The 20115-nt window shown below is 38.6% G+C and overlaps 1 protein-coding gene across 2 annotated transcripts in view; it reads left to right on the top strand.

The window, feature by feature from the left end:
* The window catches only part of CAMK4 (calcium/calmodulin dependent protein kinase IV), a 137051-nt gene that overhangs the window by 76911 nt on the left and 40025 nt on the right, over positions 1-20115 (top strand). For both annotated transcript variants that reach the window (XM_054283275.1, XM_054283265.1), the window contains exons 3-5: positions 1248-1310; positions 1839-1921; positions 13364-13436. In XM_054283275.1, coding sequence (XP_054139250.1) covers positions 1248-1310; positions 1839-1921; positions 13364-13436 — 219 coding nt within the window. The remainder of the gene's footprint in view (positions 1-1247; positions 1311-1838; positions 1922-13363; positions 13437-20115) is intronic.

The following is a 20115-nucleotide window of genomic DNA, read 5'->3' as shown; positions in this document are numbered from 1 at the left end:
AGGGGAGAATCAAATTCTGCCTATCCAGTAGTTCTGAAGGTAATGGATACTTGGATTTTGTTGATGTTAGAAAAAAATAAATTACTGAGGAGTAGCTCTCTCAGGTGATAAAATGTGTCTTCAGATGTGTCTTCTTCTGAAGAAGAATTGGAAGGCAATTTTATGTCCCCTTTAAAGGTTTATATATTATGACTGCCATTCATTTCCCATCTGATGTAAAAAGCCAAAACCAAAACTTGACTTAGAAAAAAAGCTTCCATGAAGGAAAAAAAAAAACAAAAACAAAAAACCCCCAGCCCAAGTCCCTCTTAAAATGTTCTGCTTGATGTCATATATGTCATCAACTTTGAAACCACAATGACTTGCTGACTCTTATTCATTTCTGAACCCCCTGAGTCATCAATGTAGGACTTCTCTAGGGTTTGGGAGAATATTTGCAAATCAGGTAGTTTCCTCGTAAGTGTATTAATTGCCTTAGAAACATAAAAGCATTCAAAATTTGCTTACAAACATGTTCCATTCTTGCTTGCTTAAGCATTCTAGTTCCAGGAGAGCTGCAGTTTTCTTTCCTAAACAAAATACTCCATAGCTCCACGCTTCTTGTGAGAAATGACTGATGACCCCCAAAAACATAAGTTGTGATTGTTGAAGACTGCAGTTTGAAAAGGGAAGGGGTAATCTTCTCAGAGGTTTAACCAGTACTTTGAATTAATAGATCATGTCAGAGATAGTTGAAGCAAATTGAGGTTAAACATTATACTCTGTGGCTGGAGGTATTTGGAGGTATTTGGACCCCTTTTTTGCTCTAAGCAGTAAGTTACACTGCTTTGATGAGCACATCCTTCATGCAGAAACCTTTTCCAGCACAGCTGCTGGACAGTGTGTCAAAAGAAAGTTGCATAAACTCAGCAAACATAAGTAGCAATAGACAAGGTCAGAACCTGAGTAAAACCAGGAATTTTCTCACCTTCTTCAGATATCTTTCCTATATTGTACTTCTTGTGTGACTCACGTGTATATTTGTAATAGTTTTGCTGGGTTTGGACATTTCCCTGTTATAGTATCCATCTTGTATTAATCGAAAATTTCTCTTTCCGGTGTGCTTGACTCATGTGTCTCACATTACCTTACTCTTCTGGGAGATCTGGAAGTGCTATTCACACATAGCATCCTGTGATTCATCCAGAAATTTCTGTGCTAAACATGGAAATAATTTTTTCCCCTTTTCCCTCCCCGCTTTTAACCAGGTAGACAAGAAAATTGTCCGCACTGAAATTGGAGTTCTCCTTCGCCTTTCGCATCCCAACATTGTAAGTTTAGCCAAGTTACGCCACTCCACATTTGTTTCCTTCTTTTTCTTAGTACTCCTTCTGTTTGTGAAAGACTGTTGTGGTTGTACAGGAAGACCTGTGCAGACCTGGATTAAAGGTCTGGGTTCTCTTAGTGGGCATGCTAGCAGCTTTTTTATGAACATCTGTTAAGTTATATTTCCATTTTAAGATAAAACGATGTTCTTACAGAGCTGAGTGAGAAACTATGTGAAAAAATTTCTGCAAATGAAAGTAGAAATTGGTGTTTTCATTCCTGGGAGACTTAAAGACCAAAAGGTCTTACTTTTTGGTTTCTCTGAGAGCTTGGGAGATGGCCTCCTGAACTCCTGTATTTCACAGAAGTCACAGAGGTATGAGAATAACCAAAAGAGTAAAAAAAAGGAAAAAAAATTGGGAGAGAACAAGGTAACTCTCCCAGCTGTGTTCTGTGTTCTACTGTTGACCTTCAGAAGTGCTCTGCAAGAAGACAAATAAGCAAAAGAAATACTTTCTGTATTCTTTTACCAGATAAAGCTGAAGGAGATATTTGAGACCCCTACAGAAATCAGTCTTGTTCTGGAACTCGTCACTGGTGGAGAACTATTTGACAGGTAAGTTGCCTGTACATACCTCTTCCAGTACCTTCCTTCCCCAAGGATGTTAGAGTTCAAATTTCTCCTCTGTATGTAAACCCTGTGTTAGCAATTATTGGAATTATTTTACCAGCGTATGAGTAATTAATATGAATAAATATCTGCAGCAAATATCCTAAAAGTGTCTTTGGAAATGTAACTACCATGAAACTTTTGGGGGGGAAAAAATTAGTTGAAAATGGAGAAATTAGCCAGTAAATGTTGAAGAAAGGTGCTCAGCAGGCACATAGCATCAAGTGTGTTAGAGCGGACAAAAGACGGGAAAAACTGGAAAAATCTCCTTGAGACGTCATCATAAAACAGAGTAGTGGCAATCAGCCTGCCAGGAGGATAGTGTTATGTCAAATAAAAATTTTGTAGACTGACAGGAAAGAAATTCTCTTTGGTATTTACTGCGTTTATCAAACATCTGGTTTTGCTACAAAGGTTCTTCAAGACAGCTGTTGAGTTTGCTCATGAGTATGCTCATGCTTCTGAAGTGCATATGCATAAAGTGAGATGATTCTGTAATAGTGTTGGGATGATATTTTATTGGTAGGGATTTGGGTTTTTTAGAGCAAGAGATGATGAGTAAAACATTTTATACTGGCTTGAGTAAATGAATTAACTGACTGGTGTTAGTGATTTCAAACTCACGTAAGGACAGGTTATTTGATATTCCTTGTTCTGTAATTAAAGTTTAGTATCATAGAGGAATATTACAAAAATACACATCAAATATTCATTCTGAAAGTATCTTCCACTTGAAAAAACAAAAGCATACTTTTTTTTATGCCATGGTCATACCTTCAACCTTGACAAGAGCTATTTCTGAACAACAACAACAAAAACAACTGCTCCTGTGCCATCCTAAGTTCTACAGAAGACTGATGATTACTCTCTCAATACTGAGGCAAAGGAATGAGGAGAGACATGCTGCAAGTTAAAGTACCAGTGAGGCCTCAGTCCTGAGCTGGAGACAACCATGGTCAAAGTGCCTTACTTTTCATGTCGCCCTTTATATGTCCACATGGGTTTCAGATTAGGGCATCCTCAGGAGAGCTGGATACTCTACAGGAGTCTTTCATGAGATCTTGCAAAGGCAAAACACAAAAAACCCAGTGAAGCTCTTGGTTCCTGAGCAGCAACCATCTGTGTGGTAGGAGAACTGAAAAGATTTCATGGGATCCAGGATGGGGAACCACATTATTTGATTAAACCGGGATTTAATATACTGACAGTTTAAACATTCTGTATGCTATACTCAGTAGTGACTATGGGATTTGAACTGTCAGATTGATCTTTTCAAAAAGATTGGATACTTGATCCAATAGTTTGGACAGCTAGGACCAGTTGTCTGGCATTCTGACCAGAAACAAAGTCACTCAGTAGAATTGCAGAGCCCCCTTGTGATGTTATAGATGAGCACCAATATTGTGGAGATCTGCATCCTCCTTTGCCCCTTGTACAACAGAATTGGAAACTTTGCAAATACAGACGTCTGTGATTTGGAAAAAGACCCAACAAGCAATGAAACAAGAAACCATATTAAATTATTTTCAGCTCTAAAGCTAGGAGTATTACTTCACTCTTCAACCTTAAACTAAAAATAATTAAGCAGAAATATGCAGCCAAGATGTTTTGCACTAGTGACTCCAATTAACACTAGCTGTTTCTCCTTTCTAAGCTGAGCTAAAGGATTAAAACTTGCACTGTTCTGTACAATGGCTGCCCTCTGAGTTTTAGAGAGGATAAATTTAGCTTTCTGCCTTAGGGCAGACTCCCCTCTCATGCGCAGTATTTTCAGTCCTTACATCTTTTTATTGTGCATGAAGGAAATGTCCTGACTGACAGAGAGACCTTGTGCACGCCTTTTTCTGTTCTTGTATGAGTCCCATTGCAGGAGAAAGATAATGACCTGGAAATCTCCTCCTGAGCAGAGGAGCTGTGTCAGATGTGGAGGGACAGCCGAGACCAGGTTTGAGATCCACCCCATGCTTGTCCTCAAGGTAAGACTCTGTGTGGACAAGCAGGACCCCAGTGTGGCCTGGCACCACCTCCAGGGTGTGGAATACCTTATGTGCCTTATTTGTAGACCACCACCCATACACAGACAGCAAAGCAGCTTTTGTGCTCGGGAGGAGTCACTCTTATCCTTTCTAATCAGCTATCAGCAAATGACACAGCTGGGCCTGTTACACAAGCAGTGCTGCTCTCCTGGCTGCAAACATCTTGATTGCTGTTACTGCTAAATCGTGTAATATGCTGCTACTTTTTATATCAACTGCTTTATTGCTCCAGTTTTCTCCCATCCCAGATGTCCATTCTTCTTCTGAATAGTATTTGAGCTGCAGAAGAGTAAGTTCTTCCATGCAAACATCCCTCGTATCATGAAGATGATTTTATAAATACCCAAGATCCAATTAATCTTCTAGAATCATTGTTGTTAGCATTGTTGGTTTCATGCCATTCTAACTAAAAGTTCTGGATAATGAAATTATTCATTTCCTTCACCATATTTAATAGTATTGTCAAATCACCCACATTATTGCTAAAATGAACTGTCATTATGACAATTTTTCAGTTGTGTTACCTAAAGGGAGATGAATTCAAGTGAATGTATCAGTTTGACACCTGAGTTAATACAGTTCAAATCAGATTGATTTGGGCTGTATTTTTAAAAAGAAAACTGTTTCTCAGACTTCATAAATCACGTTGTGGGTCGTACCCTACATACCACTCCAAATACAAACTCAAACCTGGAGATGTTCGTGTAAATTAGAATATTTATTGATAATGTACATTGTGTTTTTTGCCAACCCAACAAGTAAGGAGTGACAAGGAGCTTGTGGCAAAGAATGACAAAGAGAATGGCAGACCAATGGAGAAATTTACCAGGACAGAGAGAAAAATGTAGTAGGTCTAAATTAACTGGTATTAAAGTTCTTTACAGGTGCTGCATCTCCAGCCTAGTGCTGGGAAATACTTCGCACATTTGCTTGCCTCTCCTCTCTCATTCCTGCATGTCTATAACAGACAGGCATCGCTGAAGTGCATTTAAACTGTCAGTGTTTTGACAGAGCCCCAAGGGAAAATCCTCTGATAAGACTCTGAGTGTTCCAGCAACGTTAAGTCCAAAAGCACAATCTGATATCTTGTCTTCTATGGGCTACCTCTTGTTCAAGTTGGGATTTTTTGCAATCAAATTTTATTCATATCTATTGTCTTCCAGCTGAATCACCAGTTTAAATATCTTTTTCAAATATGAATGTCTGCAAAAAAAGTCAACTCTACTTTAACTTCTTTTTAGTCAGAATACCTGCAGATTGCTAAGAATAGTTTTTGGTTTTACCACCTGAGATAAAAGTGTCAATCCATACATTCTTGTTTTTACTTTGGCATCTTGACCATAGGGTTTTCTGTTTCTTCTTTCATGTTATTATTAAGTGCACTAAACAAAATCTAAAAGTAGCACTTGCAGCTGACAGTCTCTTGACTCAGTTCCATTTCAAGTTTCACGTAATTTCCTGTGAACTCTAGGTTCAAACTCATATTCTCTCCTTTTATATAGTATACATTAACAAAAATATTAATTGTTAATATTTAATTAATATTAATTAAATATCATTGTTCTAAATAACTTGCCTTTTTAAGAGGTGTGGGAATGATTACTTCTTATGGAGAAAATATAGCAAAGCTTTCCCAGGTGTTAGGGGCACCTTTTTGTTTGCTTTTGGAAATTAAAATTGCTCAGGGATGTCAAAAATATTCAAGGAATTAATCAGTCACTAAAGTGGGAGTCTTTTATGAGCTAGTGTCAGAATAGCACCTTCTGTTTGCTTCAGTGCCCTGGCCTCATTATGTCATGGCAGTCTGTCTGTCTGCTGAACAGGGGTCGGAGAAGTCCTTTGGACCCTGCTTCATGGAACCATGTTACGGATCCCTCACTCAGGACTGGCAAAAACAGAAAGAGGTTGTGACTTGATGACACCATCTATGCCTGTTCTCTGAAGCTGGCGTCAAGAAACAGAACTCTGATAAACGTGCTCTTTGATATCCTAGTAGCTCATTTAGTTTCTCTTGAATTTATCTTCAGAAATTATAAACCTGAGTAATTTCAGAATAAAGACGTGCATTAATGCTCCTTTGTAGTCCTTCCAATGTAATTTGGTATTTTGTTCTTCATACAGAGTTGTAGTAATGCCTTTACACCTTTTTTTTTGGTGGTCAGCGCCTAATTTTCTGTCACTCTGGAAATTGGGAAAGCCCTTTGTAAGTTGTCCCAAGTAGCTAGAGAGAATGTGATTACTTTATTCTTTAAAGCAAACTTCATAGAAAGCTCTCATGCAGCAGAGCATTGTGAAAGACTGTATTTAATTTGCCCCACGATCTTTTGTCCCCCATTATGTTTTCTATGTTTCAGTTACTGTCTATCGAAAGTCCTCTACGTGCCCACATCTTTCCCATATCCTGGGGCCCTTAGCTACTCAGAGAAACCTGGTTAAAGCCTCAGCAGTTGTTGTCAGGCAGCTTCGTTGGTGTCTTCAGTGGAGCTCTTTTCCCCTCCCCAGGCCACTGCCTCTTCTGCAAGCTTTCAGGGATTCCCTTTCACCCGCTCTCAGCAGGCAGGAGCGGTGACGTGCTCCAGTAACTCCCTGTGCTGCCTTGCCTCTCACAGCCCCTGACACAGGAACCTCTGAGGGAAGCTTGCAGCCAGGTTGTCAGCACTGTGGCTTCACAACTTCTAGAAGCAAAGACTGTTATTTAATAATAAATAAACTAAATTGAAAATATCTTCTGTGATCAAGCTCCTGAAAGGTGAACTTGTCTAATTCTGTGGGTTCTGAGTTGGAAGTAGAAAGTTAAAGAGGGGGAAACAAATCCTAGTATGAGCTATGAGAAATATTTAATCTTTTTCCTGCATGCCTCATTTATCATAGAGTGAGTCTTGCTTAATAACAATGGAGGGAAAACAGTTTTCTTGAATGACTGCAGTGCTGAATTTCATTTCTAAACACAGAATTGAAGAAAAACTTATAGTTTGCTTCTCAGGGAATCAGATCCAAACCCTGGTCAATATTTCCCATTATCTTTTTTCAGATGACAGGTAGGCAGTTTGAGCCATTAGAGACAGTAACAGCTAGTCTGCTCTGGAATATGAACATGGTTGTAGAATAAGGGAGATTCTGCAGAGCTACTTTTAAAAGCACTTATTATTCCTCAGTTTTGTAGTATGGAAAATGCATACATATTTATGTGGGAAACCTTTTTTTTAACTAAACAAATGCAACTAGGAATTGCAATCATCTCAATACAGACAAGAACTAATAGATCTGTGAATCATTCATTGAGAAAGTGTCCCTTGTGGAAACCATTTTGCTATTGAATAGAGTGATGTCATTTTCTTTTCCTGTTTCTGCTAATTTTTAGTCTCACTTTATCTTGCAGAAATCTTCTAATTTCATTTTAATTGAGTACAATAATTTGCATAAGAATTGAGTGGTTGCAGAAAAAGTCTCCATGACAACCAAAGCATTTTAGATAAATTAACATTTATAATATAGAACCAAACAATTTTTAAAATGGTTAGGACATACTGGCATTGGAATAGAACTTGGTTGTATCTCAGGCAGCGTCTTGCCTGAGACTGCAGATGAAGTAGCATGACACAGCTAAGATGTGGTGCAAGGGTTTTGGGTAAAAGCCAGCTAGAGGCAGAATGAAAATTACCCTAGAAAGAGTGATGGGTGGTTTTTTTATAACAGTAGTTATAAAAGATGGTCTACAAGGCAAATACCGAGAGTGCTTAAAGAAAGCAAAACAATGTTGGGAACTGGTAAAGTATAATAATTTTTACTGTCTTAGATGGCCAAGTTTAGCAGGACTTTTGCAAGCCACATGATATGTTTCTAAATCCAGCTAATACTCAAATGCTACCAACTCCACATTGTGGAGAAATAGTATTTATAGCAGCAACATTAAATAATTGCTAAATATTGCAAATTTTAGAGTAACTCTTTAGATCATTAGCATAAAACTAAGTGCATTTGCTAATATGAGTTAAAGCAGGAAAGCAACAGACTTTACCTGTTCACATTTTAGGCAAGATTGGAGGACGGGTGAGGTGGACCATGTGGGAGGGAAGCAGAGAAGAAAAGCTAAGAATAGGAGAACTAGTGCATGTAGAGCATGGGGGAGGAAAAAATAAGTTTTTTAAATGGTAAAATTTCAAATTTTCTTGATCAGCAGGAGTAATGAGTACATGTTGAGGTTAAAAATGCAGGAATATTGATTGTACCAATACCAATTCCAATACTGATGAAAAATAAAACAGAAAGAAGCTTTGGTCTCAGGGATAGTGGTCTCAGGTGGAAGTTTCAGTGAGAGGCCTGGAGTGGTTCTGTGGCGAGGGGAAGGGTGTTCACTCTTCCTCACTCTTAGCTGAGAGCTGTCTCTATAACAGCAGGAATTTAAGGCTGACCGTGCCTTAAATTCCCATGCTGACAATGAGGTGTGTCCTGCCAGTGACTAGCCCAGTCTAGCATCCTCTGGCATTGGATGAATCTTCTCCTTGCTCAAAGCAGGTTCCTGGGTGGTTTTGATTTCTTTTTCTACCAGTGCAGCTGTGCAAGATCTGTTTCTCTTGCTGGACTTGGAAATAGCTCGCCCCCTGTTTTGTTACTCGTTGAAAAATCAAACCCCAAACCTCATCCTGTCCTTCTCTGATGAAATGTTCACTTGTTTGTTCCTTTAGGAGACTGATTATTTTCACTTGCCAGATGTACTTGTCATTAATCCCCAGAAACGTGTCCTAGCCAAGTGTAAAATTGTATGCCAATATAATTTTAACACTCCTCTGAAAATGGATTCTAAAATGATCCATTAGGATTCCCCATCTCTTTCCTCCTTGATTTTCAGGCCCTATGTGTTTAGATTAGCTGGACTGCACTCTTCCTTTTTTTCCCCTACCAGTAACAAAATTTCTGCAGAGCAGGTGCGGCCACTACCTCCCTCTCTTTACTGGGATGGCCCACTGCTTTCTGTGGCTTCACACAGATACAGTGAATTAAAGCCCAGTAGCAGGAAGAATGCCCCAAAAGGAGTAAAATCCATTGCATGGTCTTCCCATATTACACTGGATGCTGCAGGGATGGGGTGAATGCTGGTAGGAGTTTATGTATCTGCAGATCCTCATGAAGACATGCAACATGGAAATATTATAAAAAAATTAGCAAGAGCTGCAATTCCATGGTAATGAGGCTACACTGAAAGCCGTCTGCAAAACTAAAGAATTCATACTGCAAGAAAACTTCCAGTGCTTACAAGGAAAGGAAATGCTGGAAAGGCCAGTGGAATCTGGCAAGGATTACTGCAAATTATGAAACACTTGAACACATACATGTGTTTGATGATGGAAGCTGCCAAAATATCAACTGTATGCCTCCCCAGAAACACATGATGCCATTTCCACGGGCTTGCTGGGCAGTGTGATGCTGGGGTGGTTTTCTCACTGCTAAATCTGTTATATCCCCATTACCTGGCAAGGCTCTTCCACCTCCGGGCAGCAGCAGCAGCTGAAAGAGCAAGATAACACAGATTTCTGTGGGGTGCCCAGGCCCTGCAGGCAGGCAGGGATGTGTCTCAGCACCGTGTCTCTCCCATGGGCTGCTCCCAAGGGACATTTCCATCTCTGCTGGCACTGGGAGAGGGGGGTGAATAGGGGCTCTGGGAATTATTTCCCTGCTCCTCTATTTAGAAGGAGGCAGATTTGTCTCAAATATGATGACATGTGCTTGGAAAGACAAGATTGAGTCAGGTGGTGCTTTGGGAGAGCTCTGGCTTGCTGTCCATCTAGTAGCCATTCTGCTGAATGTGTGTCTTGACATATGAAAGTGTAAACAATGGATCAGCATATTTCAACAAATGTGTGTGCAGAATCATGAAAAAGGGATCTTACACAATCAGGCATTGCATTTTTGCTCCATCTAGAATGTTTCTATTTTGAAGTTGCATCTTAAATTTCCTGAATGCCTGCAGCACCAAATTAAGTGTTTTTCCAAGCACTTTTTCTGGTTTCCAGCAGTTCCCTGCTGTCTTCCTCACGGTTTTTCTCCAGCACCCTCTTGGCCTACCTGGCTCATTCATTTGCATATCAAAGAAAATATTTAATTAGCTCCTTATTGCTGCTGTTCCTATCTTTCTGTCCTCTCAGCAAAGGCTTCATCTTCCTTCACCCATGATTTTGTCAAAGATTGTCCTATAAACTAGGTATAAATAGTTGGGGTTTGCTTCAGTAATAGTGAAATAAGATATTTCTGCATGTTTCCTTCCCCTTATAGAAAAAAGGCAATGAGTAATTGTTAATCTACAGGCTGAATTTGAAAAATCCTTTTAAAGAAGACTCATTGGTCTCAGGTAGGAGTCTTGCTGGCACACCTACCATTTGTCTTATGTAAACTGTCACAGGGAGGATGTGAAAAATAAATGTGCAGATGATCCCCCAGATTTACTATACTAAACTACAGGATAATCTTCTTTCACTATTCCTCCTTACTGCCTAATAGCCAGGTTTTAGTTCTAAAGCAGAGTACCCTTAGAAATAAATTTTCATCTTTAAAAAGGGATATGTCTTTTTTCATTTATTGCTGTCACAGAATATTAGGTTTTTCATTAATTAAGAGTAAAGTTTATATTCTCAATAAGTCTGAATTCTAGACTTCTGGAAAACTGGAAGGGTAACTCTGTATGACATAACCTGTAATTGGCCAGTGCATATTATTCACCTGTAGCATTGGCATATGGGTCCAGTGCATTGCAGAATATTTCTACAATTGTTTCTTATTGCTTTCAGAAATATGGGCCCACACTTCATCACACTTATTTATTTTCAAGTGTAAATTACAAGGCTTCATCTACAAGGTCTTTGTGTTTTCTCTGCTGTGTGTTCAGTATAAATAATGAGAGCAGCCTGCTATCTGTACCAGCATATATTGTCTAAGTCAGCGTGGACTCATCTTGAGGTCAAGAGGGCAGCCTTGAGTGTCTCTTTGATTTTTCCCTTGTTTCCAGTGGTCAGATAATAAACATTGGCTGGGCATTTACAGGAAGCTCCTGTTTTCTTTGATTTTGATGAGTGGAGGAAAATACAAAGCTGTAGACTGCCTTTAAGGTTTGGGGTTTTTTTCATTCCCCTGGTTTATGTGTTTCAAAAAGATAGAAAAAAGACTGAGCTACCACACTGAAAATAGAGATTTTCTTTTGATTAAGGGAGAAGCGTAAATTGAATTGTAACAGCATTACTTCATATTTCTGTGATCTTATTCTGAGATATATTGGAAAAAACAGAGTATTCCAAATACTATTTAAGCCTTAGAACCTGCCTCATGCATTTCTGAAGTCAGGTGCACAAGGTTATCCTGCACTTGGGGGACTAAGTGTGTGGGGCAGGGTGGGTGCTACAGGCCAGCACATCTGGCTGACACTAAATACTTCATTTGAATCAAAAAGGAGGAGAAAGCAAAGCCAGTGTATTTGGAGCAATGAATGCAAGAGCATTAATGGGGCTCAGGTCTAACAATGTAATCTAACACAAGAGGATAATTCAGCCTGAAATGGCCAAGGAGTAATCTAGCCTTCAAGCACAATGTAGCATTTTATGGCGTGATTTTTAGGTTTTTGTAACCTCTTTCCTATACTTCAGGGTAAAAGCCTAATATAATGTCTCAGTGAGTAAGATTTGCTTTGTTTTCCCCTTGTGGTGATAAGTTCCAGTAAAACTCTCCCTAATGGTGTAAACAGATTACCAAAATAGGAGAAAGGCTGAAGGCACAAAAAAAGCAAAGGTGTTAAAGCAGTGCATATGGCATGACAGCTAAAGGGTTGCCAAAAAACCCAAAGAACCCAAACCAAACAAGCTTCTAGAAATAATTCCAAGAATTATGCAGCAAAGAAATAATGATGAAATAGAAGACGTGATTAAGGGGGTGTCGTGGTTTGACACGGGAATTACTTGCTGTTGTTGCTGCCACACAAGTAGACTCAGTTCTCTGTGAGCACAGTGATGTAAAGGTCAAGTGATGGCAGCTGATTGGGAAAATCCCTGGCTTCCCACAGTGTGTTGCCTCTGTTTCTGGTGGAGTGCTGTCTCTGCAGTGTTTCTTACTTCTAATCACTTGATGCTCTAATGAGTATAAAGTAATGCTTTTCCATGTAGTTACTCACACCTTTCCTGTCAGTTTTGTGAAGCTGTGAGGAGCTGCATTGATGATAACTCAGCATTAATCTGTCATTTCAGTGAAAGGAAGTGATAAAAAGTGCAGAGCAGGAGTCGTGGGGAGAAAGGAGCATAGCCTTCCTGCCACCAGCAGAGCCTTTTTATGGATCTTGGGGCAGAAGGCCTTTTCCGTGACCCCAGACATTAAAGGTTCCTTGCTGTTCTGCTTCATGGGGACTTTAGGATATTGTTTTATAAAAATGCCTGTCTGCTTGCAGAACGTCATTTTATAGAATGTCTTGTAGGCACCACAGGCTCTGTTCCTAGACAACATCTCTCTATGTTTTCTTGGGCTTTGAAAAATTAATACATTAAAAATATCAAGACTTCAGATCAAAAATCTGACCTTTAAGGTAACTCTCTGAGGGATAATTATTGTAGTTCACAAATACTATGCTCAGTTAAAAACATTAGTAAAAAGACTGTTGAGTGTCTTAAATATAGTATTAGGATATCTCAATGATAGATCCTTCTTTTATTAACTGCTTGTACATCATTATGTAAACCTGTGTCTACTGCTGACTCTGTAAGGAAAAGTAGCTTTTCCGAAAGAAAAAAGTAGCTTTAGTTGTAAAAAACCTGCACTTCTCTGCATATAGCATCCCTAGTTTTCTACTGAGGGAAAAGAGACAGTTCAGCCCATCACACTTGAAGAATAATTTGAAACTAGTAAAGTTTTACACTAACCTTTTTCCTTGAATAATTCTGTGTGTACATAGCATAGTGCTTTTGTTTTATAACTTACTATCTATCTATCTGTCTGTCTAACTAACTAACTAACTAACTGGGGAAGAGGGGCTTAAGTTAAATATAAAAGTGAAAAACCAGTTCCTAAATGTTGAATAGTTCTGTCTTTCAGTAATTCAGATTCCTTGCATGTCAGAAAGTTTTAAAAACTTCTAATTAAATGTCTATGTATATTATGAGCATCTTATCCAGTTGATATCTTACCTTCTGCATTTCATCTAATTGGAAATCAAGGGTAACTTAAATTGCAAAAGGGCTATTTTCTAATCTCTTGGGGACACTCCACTGTCCTGGTCATATTTAAATTTGATTGCTTGCTATCTCATTTTTGAAAAGAAGCATCTACTTTCACTGTTTATTAACCTTGGTTCTTAATTGTGTTGTTTTTTTTTTTTCTGTAGGATTGTGGAAAAGGGGTACTACAGTGAAAGAGATGCTGCTGATGCTGTCAAACAAATCCTGGAGGCAGTTTCTGTGAGTATTATCTGGCATATCATGCTCAGCGCCTGATCTTTCATCCATGGTGGCTCAATAAATATTTGTGTGTGCATAAAGAGGCAGTGTGCATGGTTTTCTCTGACAATTAATTCCATACTGATAATTTTTAAGGTAATCACTTTGAAGAATTGCACTTCAATCACAATGACAGTACTGTTGAGAGAGAACAGAATAATAATTTTTACCAGTAGCTCGTGCAATTTCTAATTCTAAATTCTAATTTCTTCCTCTTTATGTTTTGTGCTTTTCAAACATTGGATTTTTTTGTATAATAATCTCACATTCTATTAGTTAAAAGCATACAGATTCTTGAGGAAGGCTTCTAATGTCTACATACAGCATTTCTGTACATTTTCTGTGCTTCTTAGTCACTTGTGGCTCTTCCGTCTGATTTCACACCAGATGTTCTCCAAACCAGCAATCAGATGCTGGGGAAATACTTACGAAAATAATTTGCCCAATGTCCACTGTAAGTGTTGGTACTGTTCACTTCCAGTACAGAAGAGAGGGGACAAGAGAAAGGAGAGGTCAGCCTGCAGGGCTCATTTAAGGGATATTAGTGGTGAGGCAGGTTCTATACAGGCCATCCATGGAAATCCAGTGTCAAAGGAGCTGTCCTCAGAAAAGGACTGGTGGGGATTACTAGCCTCTGCAGAAGGTGTCCAGAGATGAGAACATTATTGGTTACAGCAGTTATTCTGTTCATCAGAAGGAGCAGGGCAACCTGGGCATGTTTGCCTGGGATGGTCACAAAATACCTCAGTGTGAAAAGCCCCTGCTGGTATTATTAGCGTGAGCCTGTTCACACTAAATAAGATGTGAGAACTGGTGTTCACAACACTAACTGCACATACTGCAAGGCCATGAACGTTCGCTTCATGGTCCCTTCTGAGTGATCTGATGTCTACTGTGCCACTCTCATCCAAAGAAATCTAAATTATGTATTTTACAGCACAACATAATGCATTTGTATAAACTTTTAAAATTGGCTCAGATTATTATTTCATTACTAATTTTTTCTTTCTGTTTAAGTGCCCTAGTTAAGATGGCTCTACATTATTTAACATTGTTTTACAAAAAAAAGATTATTAAGTTCTGCTGAAATATATTTCAGACAGTGTTTAAGCTCTTTACTTTAAAGCCAGAAACAAAAGAAAAATCTTCAGTTTCTGTGAGCCATAATAGCTTGGCTGAAATCAATGGAACAGTGATCCATGAAAATTAAAAAGCTGATTTTTATATAAGCATTAATTAGGATTTCTATGGTTCCTTGTAGTAGATCCCTAACTAGGATGAACTGTATTCTCTTCTGCCCTTACAGCTGACACCAAATATCTAAGCCAAAGCTGGAAAAGCTGTGGAAGTGGCAGTTCCCAGCTTGGGATCTTTGCAGCCCTGCAGGAGTACTCTGATAGATTGGGGCTATAAACTTGACAGAATGGTGTTTGTGAGCAGGACAGGAGCTATTGTTAGGAACTGGAAAATGCTGCTGCAGCAGAATAATCTCTTTGAAATAAAAGGAAATGTATCCATAGATCATTCTTTAAACCAAATATTTGTACAATTTGTACAATAGGCAATGCCAATGAGTACCCTTCTGGCACCACACAGGCTTTTTGAACTATGTGATTTTTATAAATTGCTCTTTGAAAAAGCAGCATCCAGCCTTTCTTTTGCTGACCTCTCTTGAGCGAAATGTTTTATAAGGCCCCTGTTCAGGGCTGTTGCTATAGCCATGGATCTGTCCTTGCAGTGGGTCATTTAGGGGGAGGTGTTATGTCTTCATATAGCAAACGTTTTTATGAGACACTTCTAAAGAATTTAATAAGTGTAGAGTGGGCTTTTAAAAGCACATAAGTTTTTTAAATTTCATTTCCTTTGAAATTGTTAAAGCAACAAATGGAGTAAATTACAGACTAATCAATAAAGATTAGTCAACCAGTAAATTTTAGGTCTGTCTTTTTCAGACTTTTTCAGGCTTTTGTAATACCTGAATACCTGTATGCCCAGCTATAACTGGCTTACCAAGAATTAATCAAGCAAGCCAAGTACCACGCAGATTAATCTGAATCTTCATGTCACAAACTATCATAAATATATCAGACATCTATAATCCCAAGATCAGAGAAAATAACAAAATCAGTACTGTCGTGTAGACCACCACATTAATTTTGTCTTTTTTCACGATTTTCCTTCTTCTGTTTACATCTGATCTGGAGTTCCAGACAGTGACTGTATTTGCCCTTAGAGGGAACACATTACTTTTTTTTTTCCTCTTCTGCATTTTTGCTTTTTCCATTATTCTCTAGCTGTTCTTCAAGCTGGGAGAGAGCTTCATTCATAAGATAAAAGGCTTATGCAAAACTAGGTCAAACCAATGTTCATCCCTTTAGCTCTTCTGCTGTGCTGTTCAAAACAAGTGGAGAGGTTTTGTTGCTATCTGACAGCACAGGGAGATGAGATGGAATCTCATGATTCCATGAATGAGTTTCATGCCTAAAGAGGAGGCATTTGAAGGCAATCTTTCTTGGAACACTATTGTAATTTCTCTCCTCTCAGGTAACAAGTTACATGCAGTGTGGTCTTCTTGCACATTTATTCTAGTAGCAGTTTTTGGTTTTTTGGTTTTTTTTGGGTTTGTTGTTGTTGTTGTTGTTTTGTAGTGAGAGAATTTCTGCATGCAGATGAGGCCAGATCTTCACTGAAGTGAAGAATGAGTTATTGATGTTTTGGTATCCAAGTAGTCCTTGAAAGATTGCTCACAAAAGGAATATTCTACACTTCTTTAGGAGAAGAACATTAATCTATTTTTTAGGTGATTAAACTTTATAAAATTATACTGATTTTTTTTTAATGTGTACTTTTAAAATCTTATATTTGTCACTAAAAATAATGCTGTTCCTTCTTACCTATTCTGTATTAGTGTAAAAGGAATACTTTCTGCTTGGGGGTTAAATTATTCTTTCCAATATATTTAAATTTGAAATTAAGTTTAAAGTTTAGATTTTTGTATTTAGGGTAGCTACTAGCATACATACAATATTTAGTTTTGAGCTCATCCATCAGTCTCTAAATTAATTTTCCATCAAATTTTACAGTAATTAGTTTTCTTAGACGGCCCATTCTCTTGTCTAGATAGGAATATTTTCCTGAAGTTATATGTGGGACTCTCTCTATTTCTATTTTTTAATTTAAATTTTCTACCGCTTCAAGCTTCATTATAGATCTGCACTGCTGTTCAGATCCTTGTCATCTTAAATTCACAGGGAGCATGCTGAACTGTCAGGTGTGGTGGCAAAGCCTGAGGGCGCTTAAGCAGCTTGCAGGTTTGAGAGAGAAAATCTAGATTAAAAGTTTCTATTCATTTCAGAGACTTTTGATCTGTCCAATAATGAACTGTATGTTAGTAGGTAAGAACCTACATACGAATATGCAGCTTGCAAGCACATTTACAACATCTGAGTTACTGGTGTGTCTGACAATTATTGCTTAGGCCAAATGAGCTAATCAGACTTCTAAAAGCAGGATAAGACTCTAGAGAATTGATTTAGATATCTGGGGAGTTTGGCATTCAAAGAAAAGTGTACAAGAGACAAAGATTATGCAGAGGTTTCCTTCTTTTTTCTATACAGTCATTGAATTAGTTCTTGCTGAAGACGGAGACAACAAATGTATTTTAGTTTTGGCCACCAGCTACAAGGTGAACTTACTCGAGGTGTAATTGTCACAGGTTTCTAAAATTTTGAACGAGGTGAATGTGTTACATTATCAATATATACTTAACAAAGCCTAAAAAGGCACACCACAAAAAAGGATAAGAATTGGGAAGAACAGTAGCAAAATTTGGGGATACTCTATGTAGGCAGAAAAGTACTATGCTTGATTGAGGATATTGAAGCTTCCTCTCTTTAGAAGATTTTGCAAAGGATTTTCTTTTCAATAGAAGAGATATTTGTACCTCTGTACATTTGTACCTGAAGGTTTCTACCCTTCACTGATGAATCCTGAGTGTTTTCCCTCTTCCCTCTGGCAGTAGAGAGTGGCTTTCTGAGTCTGATCCTGGCATAAGTGTTTTTATCCCTAAGGAGGAAGTTAAGGAAGAGCCACTGTTCTGATCTAAAACTACCCACCAGCCATTGCTTTTCTGATGGGGAAAGAAGGAGAAATGTAAAATTCTTCTGTCAAGTTTTCTGTATGTTTGCTTGAAAGTGGAACTTTAGAAACTTGCAGGTTTAGGCCAGATTCAGTATGTCTTCAACTATGTGGTTGATGCTGAAGACCAATGCTTGATACTATAACACAAGGAATTTGCTAAGGATTATGATTTTGTCCTGTATTCCCTGCGGGTGTGGTCCACTTTGGTGATTTCCCTTTTTACAGGCTCATTGCCTCTTGAGATAGCATTGACACTGCTTTGATAGTGGTTGTATTAGACTGCAGAATAAAGAGGTTCTAGCAATATTTCTAAAAAGGACTTTCATAATAAAACATGCCTCACACACACAATAAACCCTGTATAACAAAGCAGAGTGTCAGACAGAGGAGGAATTAAATAAGGGGAGAATCTGTTGTTTGTTTGCATTGTATCTTATAATACAGTGAAGGCAGGCAAGGACTGATGGTTGGATTGAAATCAGGATGTGCTTTACAGGTCAATTACATTCATTCTTCCCTGAACTGGGAGTATTGCCAGAGGCATGGCATGCAACTTAATGACTTGTATTAAGAAATAACAAGATGTGACCATCCTATGGCATTGTTGTTAGGTTTTTATGAAACAAAATTAATTTCTGCTTGATCTAGTCTAGGCACAAAGTGTTTCTTTCTTCAAGATTTACTTCTGAGGCTTGAAGGTGAATCTTCTTGGAGAGGGATAGTTTAACACATAATGTACGGAGATGACTCCATGGAAGCTGGGAAATTGTCTTGGCCTTTTCTTCCACTTGGTGACAACATTTTAACAGGGACTTGATCGGTGCCTTGGGAGACTGTTCTGTCACACTGCTGTTAAGACCAAATAAGCAAGCAGGTAAACTGAAAAGTTGTGTAAGAAACCAACCCAAGTGCTGCCCCTGCCTGGGAGAGAAATGCATTTGTGTTTCTGGTGTGCTGTCTCTGAAGCAATGTTCAGTAATTCAGTAACAATTAAAATCAGTTCCATACACAGGATAATCTGCTTAGAGGGTGAAGGCATTCTTACTGACTCAGTTCATAATATTGCAAGCTTACATTTGATTGCTTTTCATATTTGTTGTAGACAGATTTCAAACTATTTTTTCTTGTTATTGGGGAGGGTAACAGAGTGGGACTTATTATCACACTAACCTGATTTGTCAGTGCCTTGATTCAAAATTATTTTTTCAAAAGCATTTTTTGAGATCCGTTTTCAGCTGAGTATGAGGTTCATCTTGCAGCACACATGTTGAAGAAGAGTTACAGTCAAAAGAGCCCAGCAATGCTGTCATCAGCAATGAGGAAATGAGGGTATTGTATTTGCTGTTATCACTAATAGAGGAAATGGAGTGAGCAGATTTACTGTATTACATTTAATATCCAGTGCAGCAAAAAGTCAGGGTTATATTTGCCTAATTGGTACTATTTTATATTATGCTTTCATCTAAGTAAGCTGTCCTTCTCTTGTTTTGGAATCACTACAATATTAATTCTGGAAAATATTTGGAAGTAGCAATGAAAGTGACTAATTATCACTTGTTTTAACTCTCAGAACACCACAAATGCCAAATGATGCTGTGTTTGAGTCAGTAGCTGATACTTAGTCCAAGCGAATGACATTTCCAGGGAAATTTCTGTCTAAGAACTGACTGGGGACTCAAGGATTTGACCTTTTCCCAATTCATCTCAAGGAGGTGCACAGTATTTCTGCACCTTCATTTATAAGATGGATTGTTGAAAATATTGTGTGAAGCGAGTGCTGACCCTTGTCCAAAGGCTGAGTCTATCTGCCTCATTCACTGATTCTTGAGGCATTGTTTGGTGATGGCCTGGCCATCTCCTTTAGGGGGAAAATAGCATAGGGAACCAGCTCTGTGAGGGTCTGAGTCTTGTCTTTATAGACAGCCATGCATTGCTCTTCTGTATGTTAGCCAGCACAAAGTTAGCAATTAACAAACACAAGTAAAGGAAAATGACTGCATTTATCTCAGGCCTTAAACTGCTAATACTCCTTTTATTACAATAATTTTTATTGCATGTATTTTGCAAACTGTAATGCAGGGATAGGGTACTCAAGTGCCTGTTCCTATGGGACACACTGTACACTCTGCATCTGCAAAAGTACATGCTGCTCTATGAGCTTGGCAGGGCTCTGAAGGTTTCTGAGAAGCTCCTAAAGTATCCTGAGATCCTCACATACTGTGTAGAAACAGTAGAAGTTTACCAGCTGGGTGCTGCAGAAAGAGTCAAGAAGAATTGCTGAAGACTAAGGCGGCATCAGGAATTGCCCTAGAGCAAATACCAAAGCAGAAAATCCCCCAGCTGTGCATGAAAAGGTAGAGGAGAATTGTGAACTGAAACTGCAGGAGTGCCACAGGTGACTGCTGCCCCTCATGCAAACTGTGCAGCCTTGATAAAGTGATAGCAGTGTGGACACATATTGCAGTATTTCACTATGGACTGAAAGGCATCTGCTTAAATG

Source organism: Melozone crissalis, unplaced genomic scaffold (genome assembly GCF_028551555.1).
Source record: "Melozone crissalis strain CALT ecotype California unplaced genomic scaffold, PUWL_Pcris_2 ptg000005l_1, whole genome shotgun sequence".
Taxonomy (NCBI): Eukaryota; Metazoa; Chordata; class Aves; order Passeriformes; family Passerellidae; genus Melozone; species Melozone crissalis.
Note: the sequence above shows the minus strand (reverse complement) of the source record. Positions and strands in the feature narration are given on the sequence as shown.